We start from the raw sequence: 20,799 nt of genomic DNA on the forward strand, positions 1-20,799 counted from the left end.
GTAGTGCTTTCCCATGTTCTTTATCTGCATTCAAGTGTATATATGAGTATGAGTACAAGAATAGTACTAGAATCAAAAAAATATAACCATACATAAATAAAATACACGCCAAGTTCTTCCATCCGGCAATTGTGATGCACGTATCTTCCAGGGGCACTTATTTGCCTTGCAAGACCCTCTGTACCCAGTTGATTCACTATAATAAGATTCAATTTGTACCTCATGTAAAATACCATACTGCCTAATAGCCTTCTTAAATATTACTCCGCTCTCAAATTTAACACCCACAGCAATTTTTGGATTATCTAAGTCAGTTATAGTGACAAGAACATCATCCTTAGGTTTTTCATCAGCTCCAACACAATCATCATGATCCTCCTCATCTAAATCAGGAATGAATTCAGGATCACTCTGCTCATCATCTGACAACATGGCCTCTGCTCATCATCTGCACCAACATACTCCACTTCATCATCCTCTCCCCACATATTTTCTAGCTCAGAATTAGCACTCGATGGTTCAGGTTCTTTGTCAGGTTCTTTGTGAGACTATTTATCAGGTTGCTCTGGCAGATTGTTAGCGCTTTGGTCCACTTCAGTGTTAGCACTCGATGGTTCAGGTTCTTTATCAGGTTCTACGACACTACAACAGAGAGGAAGCCTCCTAATATCCCAATACATGCCAAATGTAGACATTAAAGTTGAATCTGACTCTATTTCTTTGTACACCCTTTCATTCTTATCCCAATAAGTGATGGATAGCTTCTGATCGGTACGAACCTTAACTTCCTCACACAAGTCAGAATAGAAATTAATCCAACATACAACGTCAGTGTCCCGAATCTATAGAATATCTCTGGTTGCATTCCAATCGGCACCCTCTCCACCCCAAAAACCAGGAACCCGAATTAAAACTCTGCAAGCAGTGCTAGAATCCATTCTAATCCCAATGGAAAAGGGAATTCAAGTCAGATTATGCGAGAAAACGTCACATCTACTGTAATAGTGAATCATGCTTACCCGTCAGGAACCCATGACAGATCCAGCTTCAATGGGGAGCCCAGGCTTGTAAGACGACCACCGGAGTTGCCCCCTATCCGTAGCATTGATTAGGACTTGAAGCTTGACAAGCGAGCACCGGAGCCCCCTTCCTCTGCCATTGCCCACAGTGCAAGGAAAGAAGGGGGCGGGATGGGTGGAGTCGCTGGGTGCGGCGATGGAGAAGGGGAGGCAGAGGGGCAGGATGGGTGGAGTCACTGGGTGCGGCGATGGAGAAGGGGAGATGGAATAGATCGAAAAGGGGGACGGCAGACGCGAGCTGATGATGGGTGGCGCTGGAGTGAGTGGATAAGGCTAGTTCTGCCGCGTACCGGACCCCGTTCGCTGCGACGGACCAAGCGGGTCAACCAGGAGCATAACCGTCATTTATGAAAACTTCTCTCACCATTCTTGCCAAAAATAGGTTGCGGTATGTTGCAGATAAATGCCACAATTTTGTAGTATGCCGCACCAATACAGCTTGATTACGGTGTGCTCCAGACAAAACCTAGATTTTCCACGAACAAATCTCTCTTTTCTTTTTCTTTTTCTTCCCCTTCTCCTCCCCTTCTTCTTCTAGCTCGCAGCCGAGTAGAGCCACCTTCGCCGATCGATTCCGGCCATCTCCGGCCGCCCCTCCCCGATTCCCTCCGCGAGAACCTCCCTCAACCTCCCCTCCACCTTCCCCACTGTTTTCCCCAAAGCTCCGCCCGGGAATCGGCCAGAATTGGCTCCACTCCGCCCGGCCGCCATTGGCGCCGCTCGGAGCTGCAGGGGGAGACGATGCGGCAGTCTGGGCGCTTCGAGTCGGAGACGACAAGGTCTGCTGCAGGTTGGACAGCGAGTCCTTGAGCTCCTGCGACACCCGCGGCAGCGACGAGTCCCCCGCCGCCCGGGGAGGATGACGCCAGCTCCTCCATGATTTCCTGGCCACCGCCCGCCCGCCCCGTGTCTGTCCTCCTGCACTAGCCTGTCCGGCCGCCCGCGTGCAGGAAGGTTGACTCCCGTCGGGCGCCGGCGAGCCCGGTAAGGTAAGGTAGCCACGCTGCTGTGCTCGTGGAATTCCTGTTGGTCTCTGCAAGCTCTCCTGCTTCAATTTTCTTTGGGTTTGGGGACTGGGCGGATCAAGCAGGGCTTGCTGTCGCATTTGCTTGAGGATTGACGGGGTGTTTGATAAGGCGGCGGCGGCCTCTGGCCTCATCTACTCTAGTTTCATTGCCTCGGAAGGATCCGGGCTAATTGCTCACTGCTTGCTACGAGGTCAACCTGATGTGCATGTTAAACACAGGTAAGAAAAACGAGATTGTGGGTATGATGGTAAGAACTGATCTGCATATAAAGTTGAGGTATGGCGCAGCTAGGTTAGACAGAGCTCCAAATTTTGATTAATGGTGATAGTATAGAGAAAATTACTAAAGTAGAGATACTCATGGTAAAACAAGGTACGGCAACGGCCGCACCTTGCCATACCAGGAGCTCCGCCACTGGTATATGTTCACCAAATATATCTTTATTAATTGTATTTATGCGAACCATGTGTTAATGATGTTATAACCATGTATTCAGTGCGAGAGGGAGATAGTTATGTTAAGGATGAATATCATTATATAAACCATATGTCATTTTGTAGATTTGTTGTCATTGTATTTAACATGCTCTTCCTAAACATGTAATTTGCATGCGAATTAGTGAACAAAATGATGATTTACAATCAATTTGAATATCAACCATCCCTCAGCACTTTAGGGGTATTACAGACATTTTCCAGATGCTATTCCAGCAAAATGGCTTTCAGTTTTGTTACAGCTTTTTCTACTACTCAACCAAACAGACCCTAAATTAATTATCTTATTCAAAAAGCCTTTTTTTGAAAGATATATCTCGTATTTGGTACTGCATCATTCCACTCTGCATATATTTGATGGCTATATTGATGTCCATAATAACAAAGTAATTGCTTTATATGTATGCAAATATTCAAAGTGTTTGTACTCCATCATGCTCACCGCTCATCAATCGGTTTTAGGACTCAATCTATTCTTTTTATTGAAAATATTGACTATTTATTGTCTTCAAAAGTAACTTTTGACCATGTGTGGATTCATGATTTGGTTGCATATTTTCAATTTTCCATATTTGTGTACCAATAAAATTATACTTTCGTAAAAGTATATCGAAAGATAATATAATAACTTCAGATATATTAATGACCAAACATTTGAAATTCTAACCACGAGGAATAAAGCCATGAAATCAAACGACCCCTCCAAAACAAAATAACAGCACTAGAAATAACAAAGGGCCATTCCTGTCATGTGCCTGGTTTGTAGGGTTCATCGTGGAGGCACTACAGAGCGAAGGATCTGAGCCAGTTGCATACAAACCAGTTGTTGGGAAGACACAGCACAAGGTGCATATATACATACTATACTTCAAACTCATGCTTGATAAGGGAATCAAATATTTGCACACAAATAGCAGAAAGGTGCATATCTCTGAAACAGCGCGCTAATCTTCATTGCATGTATAAAGGGTGAGCCAAGACACATCAACGAAATGATCGGCACTGTTAGAGCAGCGTTGACGTCGATGGGAGGCGGCGACATCAGTTTCTCCCCATACGACACGGCGTGGGTCGCGCTTTTGAAAAAGCTGGACGGTGCAGAAGGCCCGCAGTTCCCCTCTTGCATCGACTGGATCGCTAAGAACCAGCTCCCAGATGGCTCATGGGGTGATGATGCCTTCTTCCTAGTCCAAGACCGGCTCATCAAGACCTTGGCCTCCCGTGGGGTTACCAACTTACCACTGGGTCTCCCACCTCCAGTGCGGCTACCTAGGGGCTGGTCTGGGCCAGGAGCTTGGTCCTGGTGGGGCCTGCTGCTAGCTCGCTGGTCGTTTCTCGAGTTGGTGTGGCGTACTGAAGGGATCAGATTCTGCTTGTCTAGTAGTACGTATGCTCGTTGGGTGAGTTCAAGAGCTTCTTCAGTTTCTGGGCACTGTGGTAGGCTGCATAGGAGGAACATTGCTTCTACAATGTTGGCCAACGGAGTATAGAATTGGCGTCCGTCGACTTCTTCGAACGTAGTTCGCAAGTTCCGGGTTGTGCGTTGGTGTCTCTCCACTGCCCGCTGCCTGTGCTGGGCGCCCTTGGCATTCTTGGTCCTCCGTTGTGCTTTCCGTTGCTCATCTTCCTGAGGGAAGTTAGCGGAGTTCTCATCGGCGGTGATATCTCCATGTAGTTCGTTGTCTTTCGTTGTCATACTGGCCTTCTGTTCCACATGCCATGAAAACTTCACGCCCTAGTGTGTAGTCTCCGATGCTTGAGGTCACCAGTATGGTTGAGTCTCCTTCCCCGATGGTGGAGAGGGGTCTGCCTTCTTGGAACGGAACTTCACCAAGACAGGCAATAAGCCGACACTTGTTGTTGGTGAGTTCGGAGGGTTCCATGCCCTTCCAGTATACGAATTTGCCTCGTGGAGTAGATGTGATCATCAGACCTTGCTAGGCACCTGATAAGGGCATCCCGTCACCAGAGTCTGTGTCGTAGTCGGGGAAGATAGTTGCCTCCCGGCATGCAGTGGCTTCTTCTCCAAGTTGAAGTAGCTCGTCCAAATCCTTCTCCAATGCGGATAGGAGTTCGGATCGGGTTGTCTCCTAATAAACAGTGGCTGAGTTGCAGAGTTCGAAGGGGTATCGGGGTGGGTGGGGTCTCGATGAACCGGAGTCCGACTCGAGTACCCCAAATTGGTCAGGTGCAGAAGTAGGGTAGGACCCATACTCATGCTCGTTGTCCTCCTTCAGATCGGAGAGTTCGATCTCACTGAGATCATTGATGAGGCCGTCAATGTCCAGGTGAAGAGTTTATGCGGGTGCCTTCGGCTTCTCATGATTGCGAAGTGACAACGGAAACCTCCTGCGCTGTCAGCAACACATACCCAGGAGCCGAAGACGAAGGTCGCGCCTTCTTCAAACTCGACGGTGAACTTGAACGACACCATCGAGTTCTCTCCAGGGGATCTTCGATGAACACCCCTACCTGGCGCGCCAGCTGTCGGTGTTTTATCCGCCAACCTACCGAGGGATACCCCGAGGTAGCAGATTTGTAGGTAGGGTATCGCCGATACCAAGAACTCGAAGATGCATACAACACAAGATTTAGACAAGTTCAAGCCGCTGAATAGAGTAATACCCTACGTCCTATTTGTTAGTTTGTATTGCATGAAATTGTAGATGTGTTTATATACTCCGGGGGGCAGGGTCATAGGTCATGTTTACGATATTCCTAGCCAGATAGCCGGATACGACCTAAGGAGTTCTATTCAAGTTTATCCGAGTAGCTCCTTCTACATCAACTAGACCTACTCGTATCCGAGAAATTGCTTTATGAGCAAGGTACAGGAAGTAACCTATCCCTACTCCACGTTGATCCATGACAGTCCAGTGGGTGCTGGTCTAATACACTTTAAAATTTTACAAAGATACGACACACACAAGTTGTATTAAGTAGACTTCCATAATAAAATTATGTAAAATGCTTCCATAATATATAACTATGTTTTCATTTAATGTCGTAAGGACCAAGACGCTCGAAGGGGGAGGGGCTTCTGAAAACTCTAACGCTCTACCACATATAAAATTATACACAAATTCTATGTAGATGTTCATTGTTGCAACCATATAAACTACACTTGCCAATTCTATAGGAAAGTTAAATGCAAACTATGTAATATTGAATCTGAAATACGGGATGCTGAAGATGGTAGAATAAACTCAATCGATGCATCCAAGAGCAAGACAAAGCCATGTCTAGCAGGTCCTACCATCGATTGAGTGGCTTGTGGCGTACTACTAGATTAGACTGTCAGTGATTGCATGCATCACATGGTTCAGACTGACAGTGACTGCATCACACGGTCACGTTACATGGATTTCAGGTATAAATGTGGTGGTGAGCACTCAGTGCAATCTACTCATCCAGAATTAATCAAACTAGCGAGGAGAGGTAGGGAGACAGAGAGCGTCCATCCACCACGAGCTCCACGGGATGTTAACTGCTGCACCCGTTCTCCGGCATGTTGGCTTTCGCCCGCCAACGGTTGAGCTAAGGCGTCAGCGCCTCCCGCTGCTACGCCCCCAACAGCGGCATCGTGGTATGGCATCAGTTTTCCGAACCTCAATGCACGTATGCATAAAATTTGTGATTTCTTATTGGCTCCTTTATTGAGTTTATTAGGCATCTAATTTCTTTATGTACACGCATCCACAACATATTACATGGATTATTCAATGCAAAATAAGTTCACCTTCATTGAAAGTTTAAATCTGTCATATGCTGACGTTGTTCCAGAGAGAAATTAAAAAGAATGATTTTTCAAGAAAAATCTGCCCTCACTTTTGTGCTTAGGTTTCACTATTCATGAAAATAACCAAAACTCTCGGTAATGTTAAGAGTCACATGCTGAAACTTCTTCTAAAGTTATTTTCAGGAGTAAGAGAAAATATCTGGCTCGGTCTCCAGCACTAGTCGCCTACACAGCTATTTAGCCAGTTTATCGTATAGGTACTCGTGACCTAACTGATAGTAAGAGAAAAATGCTAGTTAGGTCCGCAAGGTTCCACCGTCCTCTTGCCGTACATGAGCTTTTCAGGAGCGTATAGAGTGCGTCACCTGGCACCATTTTTTCCCCCAACACACCGAGGCCTTGTTTAGATTGCAAAAAATTTGCAACAGTTTACTTTCATTTGTATTTGACAAATTTTATTTAATCATGGACTAATTAGGCTCAAAAGATTCGTTTCGTGATGTACAATTAAACTGTGCAATTAGTTATTTTTTTTACATACATTTACTGCTCCATGCATGTGTCCCAAAATTGATGTGATAGAGAGAGAGTGTAAAAATTTGGGATTTGGAGTGCATCTAAACGGGGCCCGAGATCAATTGGAAAAGACTGACATTTTGGCCTTTGGTTGGGGGGGGGGGTGTGGGGCGGGGTGTTGATCTCATTCACCCATTCACCCATAGTTTGATTATGAATAGTAGACTTAGCAAAAGTCGGGCCAGGCCGAAGTCAGGCCAGAGGCTGATGAAAAGCCCAAGAACTTTCAGGCCCAAAAATATGTCCAAGCCCATTCATGAAAAGTTGTCGGGCTTTTTCACACCAGGCTGGGCCACCCACTATTAATTTTTACGTTGGAAAATAAATGAAACAAATAGTAGGGCCTGGCCCAGCTCGACTTTTTCGGGGTGCCAAAACTAGCGCCGGGGACGTCCCTAATCCTGCTGGGCTCTGGCCGGGCAGGGCCGCGAGTTTGCTCGAGTCTAATTGTGATTCTGTAGTGCTCATGAAAAGCATCGATGGCCACTGCAAATGTCACTTTCACGGCAGGATGCAAGACTAACGCTACGCAGGACAAACTGTCAACGAATGCAAACACGTGTGTGCGGAAAGTGGACCGCAGCATTTGAATCACGAGGAGCGGAGGCAAAGTCTGATCAATCAATTACAACATTTAACACAGGTTGCGGGCTAGATCGAACAACCTCTAATACAATTACTTATAAAAAGGTACGGAAAGTACAGGGTGCCTCACCATGGTTACCACTTGTCCCTCTAACACCGAAGACTAGGTGATCGGATTAGATTATCCTGTCCTGCTTTCTGAGTTCTGCCCATGGACCAAAGGTGTGGTTATCAAAAGGCACACATTTTCAGCGAGTGCCAACTCGTGTGTTGAAAAGTGCACCATAGCATTTTCAGTCAAGAGGAGCGGAAGCAAAATCTGACGTGACCACGTCACCTCAAGAATCAAGATAGATCTCTCTGCACCTCAGCTATGTGATCTAGGTGTGTTCCCTTCTATTGCATTCGATGTCAGATCAACAAATCGTAACATCCAACTCCCGTTGTAGAATCTTTCAAAAGAAAACTCTCGTTGTAGCATTATGTTACAAGACTTCGAACATTTTTCAATAACTTTTGCACAAGTGGCCAACAATTTCTAGTATATTTTGATAACTAACTACCATGGCTATGTGGAATGAGTTTCTTGAGAATTATGTTATCCGCCATTTGATAAGACTGTTGAGAAAGATACAAAATATACATAGAAAAATTGTTAGCCACCCAAAAAATAAAGAATAGTAAAAGACACTGACTAAAACAGTTGGCCAACTGTATAAAACTGTTGGGAAAATGGCTTGTCTATGTCTTGTAGTGAGTAAAACTCTGTTGAAAAATAGTGTCATGAGCGGTCACTCTCGTATTAATCAAAATGTATTCACTTCCTCCTCTAACGAAACCACTTATTCTACCCACTACTACAAAACGATTTGCAGGAATGTTCCATTTTTTCTAAGGACGGATTAAAAGGTAACCGCTGCTATAAATAGAGCACGGTTACCGTAGTATCCAATCTGTCCTTAGAGAATTATTTTTAGGAGCGAGTGATGGCGTCACCGTCTCTAGAAATGGCCACCATTTTCAAAGGAACCCACCCCTGAAAATAGTATTTTTAGGGGCAGGTGACGCCACCACCCGTACATGAAAATGATGGCCATCACCGGTCGCTAAAAATACAATTTTAGAGCTATTTAACCAGTTTTTACTTACAATTACATGGATTTTTCATATTCCCTAGATGAATATTAAACAAAATGGATTTTTAGTGTCATGAGTGGTCACTCTCATATTTATCAAATGTATTCACTTCCTCTAACGAAACACATTATTTAACTATTTTAGCCGTTAGATCTCCTTTTTCATCGGAGCATCCGCTCCCTACCCTAGCTTGCACCTGAAACCCACAGTATCACATAACGGTCCTTTGGTCCCGGTTTCGAACCGGGACTAACAGTTTGGGACTAAAGGCTCCTTCAGTCCCGAACTAAAGGGTGTGCAGGGTAAAAAAATAATTGTCTCAAGCTAACTCAAATTCTGCAGTCCGGAGGACTTAAACCCGATACCCTTTGCCTCACGCATAGCTTCTTTACCACCCCATCTACATAGCACATATAATTTTGAATAAGATGTTTTTCTTTTAAACTAACCTGTGAAGGACCTTTTAGCCTCGGTTAGAGCTACCAACCGGGACTAAAGATCCTTTTAGTCCGGATTGGAACCATCAACCGGGACTAGAGTGTCGTTCTTTAGTTCCGGATGATATTACCACCCAGTACTAAATGTTTAGAACTTTTAGTTCCGGTTGGAGTCACCAACCGGCACTAAAAGCATCTTTTAGTTTTGATTTGTGGCTCCAACCAGGACTAAGGGTGTGTTTGGTTGGGCTTTACAATCTGCTTTTACTTTTCTATAAAAGTCAAAAGCCAACCAAAGAGTTTAAACGCCCTAGCTGCTTTTGCCCAAAAGCAGCTTTCACCGTAGTACAAATGCAAAAGCATCTCTCCCCCTGCTTTCAGTGGCTTTTAGGGTAAAAATTACCCACTTGCCACTCGTTATGAAAAAAATGGTTCGTTCTGATCTCCCCAACCCGTCTGACTCCCGTCCCCATCCCACCCCCGCCGCCCCGCCCCACCCCGCCCATCGCCGCTCCGCGCTGCCCCGCCTTAACCTGCCTGCCCCGGCGCCGCCCCGCCCTGGCGCCGTGCCACCCCACCCCGCCAGCCCCGGCGCGGCCCCGCACCACCCCGCCCGGATGCTTTGTCCCAGTCCTGCTGTGCCCGCTCATCCCCTGAACACCAACACGCCTTGGCTGCTCCTCCGTGAGCAGACAATGCAAGCAATACTGTGATGCGATTATTGCAATTTATTGGTGCTATAAAGATTCATTAGATTTTAGATATGTTAATGGACCAGTAGTGCAAAGTTGATGTATGGATTAGCTGCTAATTATTATTTTAATTTCTTATAAATGTATTGTATATCTATTCAAGATAAAAAATAATAAAATTATTGACATCTCCTTGTATTTAGTAAAAAAAATAAGATATTGTCAATCTCGGGGGCACTTCAGACATCTTACCACTCAATAAGAGAATCGGCCGAAAATAATCAGAATTGCCAAATACTAAGCTTATGTTGACATATATCATAATTTTATGAGCCATTTACCTTGTGTAATTGCTACAGTTCTATTTATGTGGACCATATGGATGAAAACTTAGAAAATTTAATATTTTTCTTTCCAAAAGATACATTTAGAACATATTAGGTTTGTACGGGTATTTTGGTATATAGATAGTTCCACAAATCTTCAGAGGTATTACAGTTATTTCACCCACAGCATACAGTTTTCCACAGCTAACCAAACGGTCTTCTACTTTTCTCACAGCAGCTTTTTCACAGCAGCTTTTCCACAGCCCACAGCTCACAGCAGCTTTTGCAAAAGCCACAGCCCAACCAAACACACCATAAAGCTCCCCGCCGTCCTCTAGCCGTTGGACTTGGGACTAAATCCCGGGTCCAAAATTAGCCGAGACTAATTTCAAGAATCAAATACCATTTCTGTACTAGTATGATAGATACCAAAACTGGCAATCCGTATTTGCACCATTTTTTCTCGGCAAGTTCGCATCAAGCCATCAACACCCTTCAACGACTGCGACCGTCTCGCCAATTCGCCATCCTTGTTTCGGTAAAAGTCCACCCTGTGGAGTGTGGAAGTGCGCGGCGAGGTCGGAGGCATCAGCTCCAACCCATCCGAGATCTGAAGCCTCATTTTCCACTTTGATCTTTCTTATGCTTTTGCTAGCTTGCAATTCCTTTACATTTTTAGTCGTTTCAATCGCTGACCAAGTGCGAACTCTGTATTATTAGTATCCCCACCAGGCCACCACAACCATGCATGTTCTTTCGAATAATGCTTGCTTTGCGCTGGAATAAATCATTCTTGTTTCATTTTTCAGCTGGGGACCACGAATATATCAATTCTACAAAAGGAAGATTAGGGCCACTTAACCAGTTTTACTTACGATCACGTGGATTTTTCATATTCCCTAGATGAATACCAAATAAACTATTTGGTATAGCAGGTACTTACTGTAGAGAAATAAAAAATATGTTTGCACAAACAAGGTCTCGCTCTCTTGGTTTTCTGAGCTCGATCTTCCATCTAACTTATCTTTTCTCTGATTTTGAAACTTGAAGCAAGTACAATAGGCTTTGCATCCGTACACCATGACCAGCTATGTATTAGTTTCTTCTTCGATTTTTTTGGTGCACAATTTGCTTAAGATATGCATGCCTTTTGTCTTCTCGCTGATCACTCCCCATGTTAACAAACAAATGTGGATATTTTACATGAGCAAGACGCTATTGACTTCTTCAAAGAGTTGGAATAATTAACTCAAATAAATAACTTGATGGACTTTAATCAACTCCTTTATTTCCTAACATTACAATGATTTATATTTAACCCCTAAATGTTCCAGCAATGCACATACTTTGTAATAGATATTTCACCATAACAATATTTAATTTGTTCCTCATGGGCCTCTAAATTTTTTGATCCGCGATGCACACAGGGAACTCACTTTTTTATTTTTAAACCCTTTTATATTATTTTAAAAACTTGCTATAGAAAAATTTGAAAAATAACTTTTATGGTCACGCAAAACACAGTGGTGTGATAGGACAAGATTGTTGTGCCACATATATTGGCGCTCGGCGGCTAGCATAAAGAGCTCCGAGGGATGCACTGACATTTAGTTAAAAGGGTGCGAGAATGGAGAGAAGCACGTTGACTGAAGATGGGGCCGTAGCGGAAGACAATGATGATGATTGGGGTCTTAAGGAGAGGGATGTGAAATGAGAGTAAACTAGCTATGGTTTTCTATATGTATAAAGACAGAGAAGCCATGTCTTGTTGGCTTCCGCAAATGGTCATAAACTTAAATGTAAGTAAAGACAAACGGTTCCAAAGAAAACCCATCATATTTACTTCAAAATAACTGTTAGGAACGGAGAGACATCCGTCCAAACCCTTGATTTGTGACCCACCTAAAAACAGAATTTATTTGTTTCTATAATCCATAGGGTATTGAGAAACAACCATCACTTCTTAGTAAATTTTCCTTCTTCTAATTGCGCAGAGTGTGTTGGTATTTGGCTAAGCTCTTTCATGACTAACTCATCGATTTCTCAACGGTTGTCATTACCTGGCCATCTTGGAATCTGATCATGCTGACTTTTTTTCCTTTGTTTTGATCATAGTTGTTCCTATTACTATTAAGCTGTGCTTCTCCATGGCCGATCTAGTAATGTTGTCATGCCTCTCAATGTTTTTTCATTATACCATGGTGATCTGCACTGTAGCTATCTATACAATCAGTTAGTTTGTACACTGCGCACGGGTAAGTACGACTTCCGTTGCCTTCCATCAGCACATGTGCTCTGAAATTAGTAGAGGTCATCCTGGAGACAGATTTTCTCTTGACCAATGGAAGTCTGGTTGATCGAGGGCAGCTTTGTAGGTCAGTTGCTAGCCACATCCTGTAGTTGCATTATGGTACCATGTTGTTGCTATGTCTGATCGAATTTGGTGCACTCACTACACCACAATTATAGTTATTGTGGCAATCTGTAAGTTGATAATTCAAGTTTTGCCGAATTACTATGTTTTGGTGAAAATGTATAAAAATATGAGGCTATGGTGGTAGTAACTTCTTACTCGAGACATGAGCCATGGAGCTTGGGAGTTTAGTCCTTCGCCCAAATTGACTGCAAAATCTAAGTTCAACTGTTTGACAAGGTTTGTTTTTGCAATCAAATGCATGTACTTGTTCTCTTGTCTGATTCTTCTCTCTCCTTGCAACTTCCGATTGGTATAGTGGGCGCTGGCCGCCATGCAAATCATAGTTTGCTTGTCATTGTTCCATTTTTTCTATTATAGCCTAATGTTTCTGTAGCTCATAGCTTTGTTCTAACGGAGCACACGATACCTTGCTATTTTTTCCCCTTGCGTGAACTATTTTGAGCCAACAAAAAGTTATACGCTTTAACATGACGATAATTATACTGCACATGTTTTTTTTCTTTTTGGTGCACCGGTAAAATAATGTGACCAAATGAGACTCCTTTGTCATGAAGCTTAATAGATTCATCCACATGATTTAAGAAATGCTATAGATGGACGGTCAGATACTTTTGATTAATGTGGGAACATGGAAATCCAGGTCGAGCAAGACATCTATTGAGTTAGCAAAGGAAAGTATATTTTTTATTAGTTGTATTTGATATATACCTTTTGAATCGGTTTAGACCGTTAGATTTTTATAAATCCAACTGTCCATATTTTTCTATTTTTTAATTAATGTGGTAATTTCTAGACTCTCTCGGTGAATGTGTCGGCTTCTTTTAAAATTTTATTTAAAATTCATATACGAATGTTTGCAAACTTATAGTCCTTTATTTAACTCAAATTTGGATATTTATTATTTGTATTTGACCTATACTTTTTATTTAGCTATTTTTCTTCCTAATTTGCTTTCTTAATAAATATATAAATCAACTACTATTTTTTATATTTTAATTCTTGCATTTATCTATTTATTAGTCATATTCAATATGGACTCTTTAGTTAAGATCTAATTTTCTTATTTTTTAAATTCCGAATTTAGCTATTTACTAATCGTATTCAGCATGGACTCTTTGGTCACGTCCTAATTTTTAAATTTTTTTAACCTGAAATTGATTATTTCTTAATCGTAGTTGATATGGACTCTTGAGTAGTTTAGACCATTAGATTTTTATAGAATTTAATGATGTGTATTGTTCTCTTTTTTGATTAACGTGGGAATTTCTAGACCCTCTCGGCGAACGTGGTGGCTTCTTTTAACACTATTGTATTAAGATAATAATAGATAGATAACAGATGGTTTTCCTCATTTACAGAATTCCAGCACATATATTGTCACACGGGTTTAAAATCATCTGCTAACATTCATATTACGTTGATATTGACCCTTTTCAGAGTAGTGATTTATACTTCATGTTAATTATTTTTCCCTGGATGTGCATCATATTATCAGGTATAGATACGCCAAGTCTCAATCATTTCAAAACTTCTTGGTATATAGTTTTTGACGAATTTACAAAAAATTAAATATCTATTGTGTTTTCATCATATATATATATATGCCCCGTGATATGTCCCCAGGTGTCGAAAGGTTGAAGATGAAAACATCGGTTGTTTGGCGCAAGTTCTTTCTTCTTTTGCCCTTATGATGTAGACACATTGGTCCATGTGGAAGTAGTATATAGTCCTGATGTCCTCCGTCACCTGTGAGGCCTGTGAACACAAAACGTTTGAATGGAACCAAGAACGATCACGTGGTTCCAGATGCATGCATCATGTATCACTACAATTTTTGCCTCGCTCCACGTTTTCTCCCCTTCCCTTTCGTCGTCGTGTGCAGCAGATGGATGCATGTGCATGTACCACTCGCAACCCAACTTGCTAGTGATTTTCTAATCACGTGTGTGGACTATCGGCGATCGATCATTGTGGTAAGTCCTCTCCTGCAGTTGCAGACAGTAGCATCATGGTCTCCCAATGATTTGATCGACAGCACAGAAACAGGAGAGGACAAGGAGTTCGTACTGGAAGCGGATAACAAGAAGAAGTTGCAGAGAGCTTTATCTATCTGAGAAAACAGAAGCTGCAGAGAAGTTTCGTTCAGAGGTCAGCCAACAAGAGTGGCGAGAGGGAGAGGAAATGTCAATCGGGTACAACGAGAACGCAGCCGGCCCGGCCCCAGTGTCAAAACATGAAACGTTTCGCGCATGGGCTTTTTATTGGACTGCTTTGCTTGACCGTGGAAATATCAATCAGTAAGAGGCAAAAACGGCCGGCAGTGTACAAGTCCCCAAGGGCCGGGTCGCATAGTCAACACCTCGTGGATGGACCAGCGGAGGAAAAGCAGGCAAATTGCAGCCAGAACGGCACGGCGGCGTAGGTGCTCTTGGGTGCCAACATGCGCGCGCGCAGACCTGTATATATACCGGTGCCATCGTTTGTGATCTCAGAGCGGTAGTGTTCTCTTTAACGGTTGTTCTATTCTGTACTCGGTTAGCACCCAGTCAGGCAGTCAGAGAGAGAGAGAGAGAGATCAGAGAGATCAGAGAGAGAGAGACCAGAGAGAGAATGCAGGGCTTAACAGCACCCGCTGCTGCGTCCCCAGCCACAGCATTGCTCCGACGACGGACTGCCGGGACACAGCAGCTTCAGCATGCCCTGCCCGGGCGCGCATTGCGCTGGCGACGTGAGCGATCTCATCACGGTAATTTCTTATTTTCCATTGTAATAAGAGGTTTTTACCTCGGCTTTCAGCACAACGGTAGCTGGCCCATCTGGCCCATGGGCCTCGCAACATTCCTCCTCGAGTCTCTTCACCAACTCACCATATCCTGGACTTGAAAACAATTTTCTTCTTTGATGTCTTGGGTCTTCTCTTGATCTTCTAATGTTTCCAACGTAGCATGTTTGATCTCTCAAGTCCCCGTCACTTGAATACATGAGACTATATATTAACACACATTATTGTATTGTTAATCCCATTAATCATGTTGCTGTCACTAACCACCAAAAAGTCACAATAATTCCATACCAATAAGTATAGTATATTTTTATTGGAGACAACGTCAATGTTGTAATGAACTTATGTTCATTCAACACCATTGCAGTTTTTCATAATGTATAATAACTTCAGATATATTAATGGCCAAACTTTAGAAATTCTAACCGCGCGGAATAAAGCCATGAAATCAAATGACCCCTCCAAAACAAAATAACAGCACTACTAGACATAACATGGGCCATTCTTGCCATGCCTGGTTTGTAGGGTTCATCGTGGAGGCACGACAGAGCGAAGCACCTGAGGCAGTTGCACACAAACCAGTTGTTGAGAAGACACAGCATAAGGTGAATACACACTACTTCAAACTCATGCTTGATAAATATAGGGAATCAAACATTTGCATACAAATTAAATAGCAGAAAGGTGCATATCTCTGAAACAGCACTCATCTTCATTGCATATATGAAGGGTGAGCCAACAAGACACATCGACGAAATGATCGGCACCGTCAGAGCATCGTTGAGGGAGATGGGAGGCGGCGACATCAGTTTCTCCCCATACGACACAGCGTGGGTCGCCCTTGTGAAGAAGTTGGATGGTGGAGAAGGCCCGCAGTTCCCCTCGTGCATCGACTGGATCGCTAACAACCAGCTCCCAGATGGCTCATGGGGCGATGACGCCTTCTTTCTAGTCCAAGACCGGCTCATCAACACCTTGGCTTGCGTCATCGCTCTGAAAACTTGGAATGTTCATAGCGACAGGTGCAACAAAGGTACAGTTTTTAATAGTTTGTCTCTAATAATCGAAACCTAAAACATTGACATTCATCAAGGAATATATTCATAAAGGAGTATACAGATATAATCAATTAACTATTATATTGATGACTTTCCTTTACCGAGCTAATATTTTTTGTGTTAATGTAGTCACCCCACAAGTAATGGCATGAACTTGATCTGTTGTTGTAGGCTTGTCGTTTGTCCATGAGAATATAAAGAGACTACCCGAGGATGATGAGAATTGGATGCTGGCCGGTTTTGAGACAATCTTCCCAACGCTGCTAGAGATGGCGAAGGATGTAGGCCTTGACATGCCTTGTGATGACCCCGCGTTGCAGGACATATATGCCAAAAGAGATCTAAAACTCGCTAAGTACGATAACTACACCTGCTTGTTGGTTAATATATTTCGGATTCTTTTTTGTACTTTTCATGCAAAAAAAAAGAGGGCACATGCTCTCAGTAACCAGAAAAACGATATTTAACCGGTGCTAGAAAATTTGTCGTGGGAATCCTACATCTATATTTTGGTTTTCAAGCAGCATGAACAATAATGACCCAGAACCAAAACTGACGTGCGCCATAAGCATCTAGCTAACCAAAATGTTTGGCTATCTTACTTGTAGGATTCCGAAAGATGTACTGCACTCTGTACCAACAGCTTTGCTTCTTAGCTTAGAGGGAATGCCAGGCTTAGACTGGGACAGGTTGTTCAAACTCCAGTCTCCAGACGGCTCCTTCTTGTCGTCAGCAGCTCCGACAGCTTATGCTCTTATGCAAACAGGCAACAAGAAATGCCTCGAGTACCTTACCGACATCGTCCACAAGTTCAACGGGGGAGGTGTGTGTACAATGAATAAAAAGTCATCTCTTATTAGCTACATACACAGCCTGCAAGTAGTATCTGTTGACTGTATTATAAGCAGTACTTGATTTTCTCTTCCGATCCATAACTTCATTTTCAGCACCCTTTGTCTACCCCGTGGAGCTGTACGAGCGCATATGGGTTGTCGACCGGTTGGAGCGGTTAGGCTTAGCCTCCTACTTCAGGGCCGAAATTGACAGCAATTTAGCCTACGCTTACAGGTAATATAATTAAACTCAAATGGCCTCTGCTGTCTAGGATCATTATTTCTACTCGACCGGGTAATTAATTCACCCCCTATCTTGAACAGGCACTGGAGTGATGAAGGCATAGGTTTTACCTGGGACTGCATGGTGAAGGACATCGATGACACGGTCATGGGTTTCCGTCTCCTCCGGCAGCACGGCTACCACGTCTCTACTGGTAAGCACATCGACGTACGGCATTATTGTGCATTACAGATTTAGTTACAGTATTACTTGTGCATACACTAATTCTGATCCTTCATTCCGATTTGGATTATTGATGTACATACATAAAGAGGCCTTAAAGCATTTCGAGACGAAGGACGGCGAGTTCGTGGTGTACCGGGGGCAGACCAACCAGTCGGTGAGCGCGATGTACAACCTGTACCGCGCCGCCGACCAGGCCGCCTTCCCCGGCGACGACGGTGTTGTCCGGCGTGCCAAGGCCTACAGCTACGCGTTCCTTCAGGAGAGGCGAGCCTCCGGCGACCTCAACGACAAGTGGATCATCTCCTCGGGCCTGCCCAGCGAGGTCGCCTACGGCCTCGACTTCCCCTGGAAGGCGAATCTGCCGCGCGTGGAGACGAGGATGTACCTGGAGCAGTACGGTGGCAGTGACAATGTGTGGATCGGGAAGGTCCTTCACAGGTACTCATATTTCCAAGCTTAATTAGCTCCCAGCTCTGCACTTCTGCAAATCTTTTCACGGGTACACTCGATTAACTCTGTATATTTTAGGATGCATCTCTTCAACAACGAGCTGTTCCTCAAGTTGGCGAAGGCCGACTTCAGCAACTTCCAGAGGCAATGCCGACTTGAGTGGCAGGGCCTCAAAAGGTGATGATCCTTCCCCTTCCAATCTTGAATTCTTGCCCGTCGCCATGTGCATCCTGCTGTCACCCAAGCTATGTACTTACATGGGAATCGATCTATACTATCCAATACACAGGTGGTGTGAAAAAAACAATCTTGAAATGTATGGGGTGACTCCACAGAGCGCGATGAGGGCCTACTTCCTGGCAGCAGCCAACATCTTCGAACCAGACCGAGCGGCGGAGCGGCTGGGATGGGCGCGCACAGCGGTGATTGCCCAGGCCATCTCTTCATGCTTCCTGAGCAGCAACGCTTATGCTACTGACAGCATGCTGGAAGGGCTCATTGGTGAACTCACTAGTGACGGCCACAATCTTGCAAGGTTTGAGCATACCATTATACTTTGTTTTCTATTTTGGAAATTCAGAGGCAACGAACCCAAGCGATCGAGTAGCTAGTAAATTTGTTGTAGATTCTGCTGATCCCAAATCTGAATCCAGTGAACAATGTACATGTGTTGAATGCAGGCGTGGAGGAAATTATTCGACGACGGAGAATGGCCTCCTCAATGCACTTCATGAGCTGATCGATCTCTCTGCACCTGGAAAAGATGCTTCTGACAATCTCCGTGAAGCTGTAAATTCCGACGACACATCATCTCTAGTTATTGCTTCATGATGAGGATTTTTAGACAAAATTGTCCTGAAACAGATGACGGAAAAGTGATGAATTTATCCATTTTTTGCTATTGCAGTGGAAGACATGGCTGATGGAATTGACCACGAACGGTGGCCATGAATCATGTGGAGGAAACACAGCACTGTTGTTAGTTCGCACAGTGGAGATCTGCTCAGGGAGACACAGTTCAGCCAACCAGAATTTGAAGCCTGCCGAGTATTCCCAGCTTGAGAAGCTAACCTCTTCCATCTGCAGCAAACTTGGCTCTAGGAGTCTCTCTCAGGTATGCGCGTGCATCATCACAAAATTACTACAACACACGTCCTTTTTTGAACTCTACTAATTCACTTTTCTTTCTTTTTAAAAAATAAAACAATTAAGGTCAATCAGAATGGAACAACCATGGAGAACACTGAGAATTTAGAACAGCAGGTAGATCAGGAGATGCAAGAGCTGGCTCAGTGTGTTTTTAAGAGCCGCGACGCTATAAGCAGGGTGACCAAGCAGACATTTCTCCATGTGACTAGGAGCTACTGCTACGTTGCTCATTCTTCACCTGAAACAATCGACAGTCACATCTCCAAGGTCATATTTGAGGATGTCGTTTAGGAGGACAAGACCCTTGGGCTCCCATTGCATTTAAACTCACCGTGTAGTAAATCAACACGCCATAATATGATTGTACTATTAATAAATCTTTAAACCTGGAAATTGAAGGTCATTTCCACCTTCAATTCTCGCACATAACCAGCCATGGCTGCAGAGCCGAGGAAGGTGTCGTTAGATAGACATGTATGTGGATCATGTAAACAACCGCAACAATTTGGTCGTGGGCCGGCCTAGGGTTGCTGTTTAGATTTGTTGTACAATAGTTGGATACATTGAGTTTGTTGTAACTAGTTGATGAGCAATCCATGCCTGGCCCTATCCGGTTATTGCACATTGTAATCTTGCCACATGTTGTCGACCCTTTATTATTAACATGAAGGCCGTGCATAGAGAATGTGCAATTTCTTTCCTCCCCAAACATAGCTTTTCCGCATGTCTATTGTCTATGATGGTCATCAGAGCCGAGGAGCATATCCTATCTGCACCAATGTCCATCAAATCACCATATTCCTCTGGATTTGCTTTGAGCCCATAGCCACCCATGCCACCTCTGAGAACCTCACCAAAAACAACCACGCTCAAGGGACCATGACACCCTAAAGGGGGTGAATTAGGGTTCTTAAAGACTAATTAATGCTCAGCTTGCACTTATAATAACCTACGTAGTTTTAGTTTTTATATAGATGTGTACTGGTTATTTCTATGTGTCGCTATCCCTACCGTACTAAAATTTTGCACCCTGTATCCTAATCCTGTAGACTACAAGTGACAATTCTAGGAAAAGTAAATGTGGAATATAAGTGCAGTAAGTATAGTATAAGGTAAGAGGGGTAGAGAATGCAAACCCAAAGCACAACGACTACCTATCATGGTATTGGAAAGTTTATGCTTTTCATAGTTCTCGTTGGAGCCACGCACAAAGAAGCTTCTGTAAGAGCCAAGCTCCCGGTCATCAAGTAACTTTGTACATAGCTAATAGGCCTTCCCCACGTGCAAGTGAGTTTTGTTCTTGCCTCTTCCATATGCTCTTCATTGTATTGACTTGGTAGAGCTTTGACAAATTATCAAGAGCCTCTCCTCGCTTGTACAAGCTCTAGTGTCCACTCCACAAACTCGGTGGGATGATCTCTCAAGACTTACAGGCCCTAGATTTGAAACCCATGGTGCCACTACTAGAAATGTGCACATCTATAATTAAACATTATTATCATAGTAGTGATCCATGCAAATCATCATA

The 20,799-nt window shown here is 43.6% G+C and overlaps 2 protein-coding genes across 4 annotated transcripts; both read left to right on the plus strand.

The window, feature by feature from the left end:
* Positions 1–1,524: 1,524 nt before the first annotated feature.
* Positions 1,525–4,142, plus strand: LOC112879144. Of its 2 annotated transcripts, none has more exons than XM_025943479.1 (4): positions 1,525–2,073; positions 2,170–2,325; positions 3,368–3,447; positions 3,570–4,142. In XM_025943479.1, the coding sequence occupies exons 2-4, from the start codon at positions 2,307–2,309 to the stop codon at positions 4,089–4,091; spliced, it is 621 nt and encodes a 206-aa protein (XP_025799264.1). In that variant the 5' UTR covers positions 1,525–2,073; positions 2,170–2,306; the 3' UTR covers positions 4,092–4,142. The 2 variants fall into 2 exon arrangements, with proteins under 2 accessions (XP_025799264.1, XP_025799263.1); XM_025943478.1 differs by having other exon boundaries at positions 1,525–2,068.
* A 1,842-nt stretch (positions 4,143–5,984) lies between these two features.
* Positions 5,985–19,980, plus strand: LOC112878305 (ent-copalyl diphosphate synthase 2-like). 2 transcript variants are annotated; one of them, XM_025942765.1, is made up of 13 exons: positions 5,985–6,187; positions 15,838–15,917; positions 16,042–16,345; positions 16,542–16,725; positions 16,979–17,193; positions 17,318–17,438; positions 17,528–17,640; positions 17,759–18,110; positions 18,201–18,299; positions 18,412–18,657; positions 18,803–18,911; positions 19,030–19,236; positions 19,335–19,980. In XM_025942765.1, the coding sequence occupies exons 1-13, from the start codon at positions 6,082–6,084 to the stop codon at positions 19,560–19,562; spliced, it is 2,364 nt and encodes a 787-aa protein (XP_025798550.1). In that variant the 5' UTR covers positions 5,985–6,081; the 3' UTR covers positions 19,563–19,980. The 2 variants fall into 2 exon arrangements, with proteins under 2 accessions (XP_025798550.1, XP_025798541.1); XM_025942756.1 differs by lacking the exon at positions 5,985–6,187 and adding an exon at positions 14,137–15,276.
* Positions 19,981–20,799: the final 819 nt, after the last annotated feature.

Source organism: Panicum hallii, chromosome 1 (genome assembly GCF_002211085.1).
Source record: "Panicum hallii strain FIL2 chromosome 1, PHallii_v3.1, whole genome shotgun sequence".
Taxonomy (NCBI): Eukaryota; Viridiplantae; Streptophyta; class Magnoliopsida; order Poales; family Poaceae; genus Panicum; species Panicum hallii.